Genomic DNA, 9183 nt, shown 5'->3' on the forward strand with positions numbered 1-9183 from the left:
CAAATAAATGATAATAATTGTCATTTTGTTTCCTCTAAGAGAATAGATTAGGTCTTTCTGTGAAGCGCGGACACAAAATAGCGCTACATCATGTTTTGGTTTTGGTTTTTTTTAACCGGCGAGTTCATCAGACTACAATCTTCTCCCGAAGCTCGGTTTGTATTGTATTCTCCTTTCACCTTGAGCTAGGAGGAACTCGCGGTTTGCACTTAATTATCTCGTGTAAGTTTGATAATATAATACACTTGATTACGTTATGTGGATAGCTATCATATGTGGCGTTTGCGGTCGCTAAGATGTGTCTTACAGGCACATTTTCTTTTCAAATAATTTATGTAAATTAAGGCTCTGCTTGTGGCCCTCCCACAGCTAACAGCGCTAACATTTGATGATTAAAGAAACGAGACGTCTTTAAATCTTTTTGTTTTTTAAATAAAACTACGACGCATTGAAGTTTGTTTGGGCGATACTGCAGAAAATTGTGTTTCTGGTGATAATATTTAACTAAAAGACAACACTTTTGAGACTCCCTGTTTCGTTGTTGTTCCTGCATTCAAATGATAATTATAAGCAAAATAGATATGAATTACTTAAATACAAATATAAGATAATTAAAACTGAGTTTTCAATATTACAAGATTTTTTTTAAAGGTGGCCCTTTCTTCTTTTGTATTTGTATTACTTAGATTTATTTCCGCCTACGCTGCTACCTAATCAGAATCAGAATGGGGTTTATTGCCAAATATTGAGCAGGTTTACAACATTAGGAAATTGCTGCGGTGCTTCAGTGCAAACATAGTGTCATAAATAGCATTTAAATAGACATGGAAAAAAATAAAAGTAGGGATAAGAATTAAAAGTGCTACGTGGAAAGATATGTGCATGAGATATACATGAGATATATACATGAGAATAAGAATTAAGAGTGCTACGTTGAAAGATATATACATGAGTGCAGGTGGTGATCAGTGCCAATCATGGAATGATGCAGTGACGCAGCGTAGGGTCATGTGTTAGTGGCGGGTACAGTCATATGGTTATTGTTCATGTGTCCAACAGCAGAGGGGAAGAAACTGTTCTTATGGCGAGAGGTTCTGGTGCGAATGGACCGGAGCCTCCTGCCTGAGGGTAGCAGGTCAAACAGACTGTGTCCAGGGTGAGAAGGGTCAGCTGAGATCAGAGCTGCACGCCGCAGTGTCCTGGAGGTGTACAGGTCCTGCAAAGATGGGAGTCTGCAGCCAATCACCTTCTCAGCAGAGCACACAACACGCTGCAGTCTCTGTTTGTCCCTGATAGTGGCTCCAGCGTACCACACGGTGATGGAGGAGGTGAGGATGGACTCGATGATTGCAGTGTAGAACTGCATCATCGTCCGTGTTGGCAGGTTGAATTTCTTCAGCTGCCTCAGGAAGTACATCCTCTGCTGGGCTTTCTTGATGACGGAGGTGATGGTGGGCTCCCACTTCAGGTCTTGGGTGATGGTGGTACCCAGGAAGCGGAATGAGTCCACAGAGGTGATGGGGGTGTCAGTCAGGATGATGGGGGGGAGTGGGGCTGTGTGCTTCCTGAAGTCCACAATAATCTCCACTGTCTTCTGGGCATTCAGCACCAGGTTGTTGTGGCTGCACCAGGACACCAGACGTTCAACCTCCCTCCTGTAGGCAGACTCGTCCCCGTCCGAGATGAGTCCAATAACGGTGGTGTTTTCACCAGTACTGTTGCTGTTCTGTTTCGTTGATAAAGTTATTAAAATATTGAAAAAAGAAATCTAAGATCGTTTAAAAAGTATTGTCTGTAGTAACAATACTGCCCTTTGTTTTGAATGGCTAGTCCTCGAAAGCACATGTAGATGGGGTGTAGCACGTTTCCCAAAACAAATTTAACAGCTAATCACCTGGCTGGATCAGAAAGTCGCAACTTAGAGAAAATGTTATAAATTTATAAATTCTCCTTTTTGTTTTTTGCAATCAGATAAACATTATCAAACTCTAAAATATAGTATAGATTTGCATATTTTAAAAGACGTTACATATCTTACAACATATAGTGTGATCCGAGGACGAGTGATTAACACATCAAGATTTGAGTATTCACCCTTGTGAAGTCCCCGTGATCTTATCACAGTACTAATGCAGCCACCATATTTTGTGGTGGCTGTAGCTCAGGAGGGTAGAGGAGATCATCTACTCAGGTTGGCTGCTCCAATCTGCATGCCAGATGAGACGGTGAATCCCAAGTTGCTCTCAGATGCGTTCATTTGAGTTTGAATGTGTGTGTGTATGTTGGACAGAAAGCAGGTGTAGAAAAAAGTGCTGAATGGGTGAATGAGGCATGTTGTGTAAAAGAGCTTTGAGTGCTCGCGTAGAGTATTTATACTATTGTGATTGTCAGTATGTTTTATCCAACAAAATGAAGTTATCTCACTTCATTTAATTTTTACTGAGATTGTATAAACATACAACAGCGTCACTAAAACCTGCTATAAGTATTGCTATTCATTTTGTCAATTATTACTGATTACATGCAATTTGTTTATAACACAGCAGTTAACTGTGGTAAATTGTTGGAAATCGTGAAAATCGTGTATCTGCCTAAACATGGGCACAAATTCACATTTAACTATTACATTTATACTCAGCAACCTTTTTTTCCAACAAGAATATAAGCAGACTACAACCAGCTTGCAGTCAGTTATGTCGAGTACCCTCGAATTGTGCTCATTGACACAGACTCATTCAGAGTGATGGGCAACATGTTGCCAATCTGTCTGCATTTATAAATTAAATGGTAATTATTTGTAAAGCTTCAGCAGTTTTTCTGAGAGTAATTACTGTCAGTCCAAATAAGAGTGTGACTGTTTCCAGAAAGGTTTCCTTCTATCAGACCTGTGCAGTCACCTTGTGGTCAAAAGTAGTTGTGGGTGTGCAACTCTGGGCAGGCATCTAGTCACCACAACTTGCAGAATGTGAAAATATTTAATACATCGACCATGCGGTGTTAAGGTTTTAGTTGTTTGGTTGTTTTTTAGTAGCTGCAATCAGGTTGCTCTATATTTTTACTCTTGACTGAGCCATTACCTTGATCTGAATTAGGAGGTACTACTCTTCAGTTATGGAAAACCTATACCATGAAGCCCCTTGGGCAATGTTTTCATGCTGATGTCAATGCCACAGGAGGTTTGGAGCTCTGCAGTTACTGAGTCAGCAGAGCACTGGTGGCTTTTACACACTATCCATCTCAGCGATACTGCTCTGTAACTTTACATGGTCACCGATTGTGGAATATCTATTAGGGAAGAAATTTCACAAACTGACTTTTGCAGTGGTGTTATAGTATATTAGGAAATGTTTTTGTCCATATAGTGTATTTTGGACTGAGAAAAACATAATTGTTACAATTGCAGTTAGCTCACAATGCTGCTGATTCCATGTACCAGTTGATTCCCAAGAAATAGTTGGAAGAATTATCATATAACCTTTTAAATTGCTACATAGCATGTTGGTCCTCTTTAAAATATTGTTTCTCACATATAAGTGCTTGCATGGGCTTGCTCCAAGTTATTTATCCGATCTCTTACAATCCCATGTCCCATACCTCTATGATCAGCAGCTTTTAGTAAATTAAAATTCCCAGTTCAGAGCTCTACTTTGCTCACCCTATCACTAAAGAAAAGCTCATCCACTTTTCAGAGAAAGCGCATTTCTGCCACTTGTATCTGGAGTCTCATTCTTTCATCTTTAAAAGAATTAACAATTATAGTGTTAACAAAAAATCAGACCTAGAGTAACAGATTTGTGGCATTTTTCAACACCGATGCTCCATCTAGTGACAGATGGCTGCATAACAATTTAGCAGCATTGGGCATCACTTAAAAAATTTAATTTAGAACAATTAGATTAAACAACGAGTATGTTTAATGTTGACTAGTGACACAGCGACGATTAGTCAACTGGTTGCACGCATCCCTAGTTTTAACTGTGCAATTAGTTCTAGTATGTGTAATGATTTGATAACCAGCAATAAGACATCATTTGTCTTGTAGTGACAAAGCTGAGGAAATGGAGGATGAGAATTCAGGAAACCAGCCTCCACCACAAAGTGGGCCCCCAAATCCAAAGAAGAATCCAAAGGTAAGTGTCAGTCCTTGGCTCTACTTCAGTGCCACATGAGCCCAAGTGTGCAGTATCAAAAACCTAAAGTAAAAATGTGGGATTTCCTATAATATCCCCCCATCCTCCCCAAATTTTGCTGTTGTGGTACCTGATGGAGTGCCGGGGTGCAGCAGCCCTGAACTTGTGGGCTTCCTGCTTGCTCCTGTGCCATCAGGCCTGCTTCATTTGCAGTCTTGTTACTGAAGACAATATTCACTGGCTCTGGCCTCACGTCTGCGGCCTGTCAAACCTGTTGTGGTTTAAAGAATTGTTGTTTTGTTTGTTTGTTTTTAACACTGGTTTTATTCACGTTGGTGTTCCGAATATATTCTAAAGTGAGATAAACTGGCTTCTCTTAAACGGTACCACATGGCAGGCCACTCATTTTTTACTACTGAGCGCTGTCACATTCAAAAGTGGTAGTCACGGATCACTTGCTGATTCAAATCCTCGAGGACTTAAAGTCAATGGCGACATATCCAGTCCAGTTTTTCCCTAAGAGACGTTGTTACATCACTGCTCAATTAAACGGCAGGTAGTAGACACGTCACCGTTCTGTACAACCACTGTGCATGAGGTTAAAAACTCAAAGGTTCATTATTTGCTACAAAAATTATGATCTCCCACCAGTGAACAAAGCTCCACTGGTGAAGTCAGTACTTTACAGCAGAGTACCCTCAGTCCTGGATTTCTATCTCCAAACCACACTCTCCTGGTGTTTATCAGTAACATGCAGTTACTTAAAATGTAAATTAGCTGCAAAACAGTAAATCACTGCAGGAATTACAGTGATTATTTACATTTCTGCTTAGATATTTAACTTCAATAATCTAAACTCAGTGTCTTCAATTTTTGGCTGCTTATGTCTGTCTTATCTCCTTTTGCTTATCTTGAAGAAAGTTGTATGCTTGGAAATATGTTTTCTTTATTAGTAGGTATCCTCAAATGAAGTGGCGTCCACCTCAGCACCTGCCTCTAACGGGAACCACCTCCATATTTCACACAGCTGACATCACTCTTATCATTGAAGGGGGTGTATGTTTAGTTGTTTCCAAAGGGTTTCTGTTTGCTGTTGTCTGTCAAGCTCAAATTTGGGGCTTTCAAACACATCACACTGACCACAGTGCACGGTGGTAGAAGAGCATGTTCTCTTCTACCAGTTTCATTGTCAGATCGCTGAGGTCTTGACCTCAGCCTCCCTCAGTGCGGCCACTGCGGCAGGTGTAACAACCCAGTTTCTTCCCTGTAGTAACAAATTGTTGCTGGTCTACATTCTCACTTGGTGAGGATTTAGACACCATTTATACACATTCCTGTGACTGTCACTGCTTAATGCAGGCGTCAAAGAGGATGAGAACGTAATGGTTGTGTGGCGGACCTGGACAAGGAGTTCAGTCCTCTGCTTAGTGTCATCCTGTCACTAATTTCCTGTGTGTCTCTCTCCTTCTCGTGGGTTTATTCCCTCTGCTGACAGAGAAGGCAGCTGCAGCATTCTGCTGATATAGGTAAGTCCTTTTACACACGGTGCCACTTCCAGTGTTGAGAGTTGAAGCTTGAGACCTTGGTTTCCATGCTTCATGTCACGTGTGGTGGCATGTTCACCACTCAGTGAGGCTCACAACCTCAGAGATTTGAGGATGGGGGTGGTGAGTCTTATGTGGTGCAGTCTACTGTTTTGGTCTTTGGAGATCACTGCAAAAGTATTCACGCAAAACATTTCCTGCTTAAAAGTTTCCTATTTAGAAGTCCAGTTTTCGGAATGGTTTTTGGACGTTTTCTAAATAATTTTAATAACAACCCAACCCAGTCTCATTAAGATGTTGCTACACTGAAGAGCAGCACCATTATCCTTAAAAGCGCACGACACATGGCTTATGCTACCATGCATCTGCACTGGTTACTAATTAAGTTTTAATGCACTTGTTTCTTTTTAATACTGCTGAATGCAATATCAATTTTTTACCAGTTGCCTGTGTTACACTGGCTTGACTTTGTTTTTAAATTATGTGTTAATTTTATCGTGCGTTTGCAAAAGGAATGCTTTGGTGAATGCAACACAGAAGTTACCGCTCTGCGGCTGCGCACGGTGAGAAGCAGTGCATCACGGGATGTGTTGTTCTGCAGCTCAGTTTGGGCCTAAATGGGGGTTAACTTAGAGCTCCTGTTATTTTTTGTTTGTTTGTTTTTTCTCCCAAGCGCACATGGGAAGTTTGGGTTGATCCATCCATGTAAAATCTGGAATAAATTCCAGTCCATTAAACATTGCAGGTTGTGAAACAGTACAGTATAATTGCAATTAGTTTTTTACTAGTTTTCAGGATATGTCTTGTTTTAGTTATAAATTCAGCCTCTACTTAATGCTGACCACTATTATGTTTTCCCAGTTTTCTCCAAAGGATCTTCTATCCATACTGTGCCCTCGCTCAACAAAATCTTGAAGGGTATCACAGACTGTGTGATTGGTAAGCAGCGTAGGGATTTTCCTCACATCTATCTACTTTACCTCCTCTCCTTCTTGCATAAAGAAGTGAATAATCAATAATCATTGTGTCTGCAGGCCTTCAGTATGTGTGGGAGTACCGCAGCCCCAGTAAATCTGTCCCTCCACACTACCAGTGCAAACTGTGCGCCATGGCCAGCTTGCAGCATGACATTGTTGACCATGTGAAAGGCTGGAAACACTGCTATAGATACATGGTGAGTGTTGTCTGTTTCAAAGTCTGCACACGAGGTTGCAGAATCATTTGCATTGTTTTATTCTGATTTTCACACAGAAAAAGACCCACCCTGACAAGATTACGCATGAGGAGGAAGATGCCGTGAAAGACCCTGCTATCAGAAAATCCATTAAAGAAGCTGCGGCTGAATTTGAAAAGACGGAGGGGAGGGGACAAATCAAGGTGAGCGCTACACCTGTGATAGTTCAGTTTTTATGTTATATGTAATGTTGGTCTGCTGAATTGGTGTGTTTGCTCTGGGATTTTTACTTTTCTCTTACTAGACAAAAGTTCAAATTCTGTCTCCAAGGTACTGCCAGATAACTTCATCTTTGTTTGGTCCACATAAAACTTTTATATTGCAGATGGGGCTAAAAGTCTCCCATGTTTACATTCGAGGGGTGGGTGCACTTAACAATATGTTGGATTTGATCATTTTCTGTTCCCGTTGTCACATTTAGGTGATCCTCAGGGAGCCCTTTGACATTCCTGCTTTTAAAGGACTACGTAAGTTATTCTGCTCTGTTTGCATCCAATGTTTTTAAGTTCTCAAAAACTAAGATCAGCTTCTCAGTTTAAAAAATAAATAACAATTTTTCCTACTTAGCTGGGGTCAAAGCTTAGCTTAGCATTCAACAACACTAAAAGATTTCCATTATTTCGCATTAGTTGTTAATTTCACACATCCTTCCATCACAGGCTCTGCTATTCCTAAAGCCGGGCCTTCACCAGCTCCAGGAATGGGACAAATGGGGCCACCCTTTGGCGAGTTCTTTGTGATTGACATTAATTTTCTCAGTGTGCATGAATATCTCTGTTCTATTAAAATAAAAATATGTGAACTGAAATGTAATAAACCTGAATCTCACAGGTCCCAGGTTCTCTGAATCAAGATTCCCAGGGGAGTTTCATCCTGATTATCCCGTAGATGAATTTGGGGAGTCCGGCTTTGGAGGCTACTCCTCCAGGGAAGACTTTTCTGACTCTGGTATGGATCGGGGAAATTTCATGGATAATATGGGTCGCGGTTCAGGTAGTGGAAGAGACACCTATAGAAGGAGTGGACTGCTGGATGAACGTCCAAACAAAATGTATTCAGGCGAGTACCAGGGCAACCGGATGGGTAGTAGCTTGATGGACAGACCAATGGACAGGCCGGGATTAATGGGGGCAGCTCCAGAATCTAGCAGCCTTCCCCATACTTTGCTCACATACCTGGTAGGTTTCTTACAATAGGTTTAAAGTCAGCATCTTTTTTTCTTTTTTTTTTATATTCATATTTATATTCAGAAAGTAATTTTACAAAATGTGTTTTTAGGATACTTTCAGGATAGAGAATGAGAGCGATGCCCAGCTGGTGCTGAAGGTGACGCAGAAACTAACAGATGTGCTGATGGAGTATCGACTCAGGAGTGTTTCAGGGGTGTGTTTTGAGTTGTTGCTTCTTCTTCTTTTTTTAACAGTATCTATCCTAGAAATAATTTTGAAACCAAACACTAAAGATCAGCCTTCAAACCTTATTTGGCGAGCTGAGTACTAAAGTTCTAATTTAATTTTAACCATTTCAGCTGTGTGCACTAGGTTTCCTTTGCTCTGAAAGGATGAGCAAAACCAGATTTACTTTTTCAGATGTTTCACTTGTCCCTCAGATTAAAACATTTATTTTGTGGCATCTGTTTCCTCCTCAGGGGCCCAACAGCTTATCATTGAGTTCCACAAACTTCTCTTCACCCCCTAGAATGCAAAGCAGTAGCAACCGATTCTCAGGTGGCCTCTCAGGTATACATGCACCTTCTCCCAGACTTTTTATGACGGATCCATGGCTCAAATATCAAGGACTGTTAAATGAAGGACTCCAAAGGAGTGTGTGGCATCATTCTTTGCTGTCCACTTATTAATAGTTTGCTTTTTTTGCAGGTCCATCCCGATACAATGACGGTCCGCCCAGGTATTACAAATAAGAGATGCAACAAGTCTGTCTTCTCATCTTTCTGTACTACATGCACAGGGGTCATTGTCCAGATGTTGATTTCATGTACTTTTGAAAAAAATATATATTTTCATGCACTGGGTTTTCAGTCTTTTGCTGTCCTTGTTTTAATTATGTTTATTTCTTCATAATATGGCAAGATTTATAACGTGGAAGGATTTACATGTCTGCTGTTGTATCCAGCAACTTTACCTGATCATTTTAGTTTAAGTTTCACAGCGATTAAAAGCTATTAATGGACATAAAGATATGTTTGTGGTTGATTTCATGTCCCCATCAAAGTATTTCCAGATGCTGACGGATCCTCTAGGTTAGGAAGTTGTAT

At 40.6% G+C, this 9183-nt stretch overlaps 1 protein-coding gene across 1 annotated transcript; it reads left to right on the forward strand.

The window, feature by feature from the left end:
* Positions 1 to 114: 114 nt before the first annotated feature.
* On the forward strand, positions 115 to 9104 carry si:ch211-197h24.6 (uncharacterized). The gene is made up of 12 exons (XM_012925165.3): positions 115 to 222; positions 4043 to 4130; positions 5626 to 5656; positions 6536 to 6613; positions 6709 to 6848; positions 6926 to 7051; positions 7330 to 7375; positions 7568 to 7633; positions 7740 to 8086; positions 8187 to 8291; positions 8557 to 8647; positions 8786 to 9104. Exons 2-12 carry the CDS (start codon positions 4059 to 4061, stop codon positions 8827 to 8829), a joined length of 1146 nt encoding a protein of 381 aa, XP_012780619.1. The 5' UTR covers positions 115 to 222; positions 4043 to 4058; the 3' UTR covers positions 8830 to 9104.
* Positions 9105 to 9183: the final 79 nt, after the last annotated feature.

Source organism: Maylandia zebra, linkage group LG11 (genome assembly GCF_041146795.1).
Source record: "Maylandia zebra isolate NMK-2024a linkage group LG11, Mzebra_GT3a, whole genome shotgun sequence".
NCBI lineage: Eukaryota > Metazoa > Chordata > Actinopteri > Cichliformes > Cichlidae > Maylandia > Maylandia zebra.

Coding starts and splice junctions, on each gene's coding strand:
- si:ch211-197h24.6 (XM_012925165.3), top strand. CDS start 4,059: ATGGAGGATGAGAATTCAGGAAACCAGCCTCCACCACAAAGTGGGCCC. Junction 6,614..6,708: donor TATCACAGACTGTGTGATTG/GTAAGCAGCGTA, acceptor TTGTGTCTGCAG/GCCTTCAGTATGTGTGGGAG. Junction 7,052..7,329: donor AGGGGAGGGGACAAATCAAG/GTGAGCGCTACA, acceptor TGTCACATTTAG/GTGATCCTCAGGGAGCCCTT.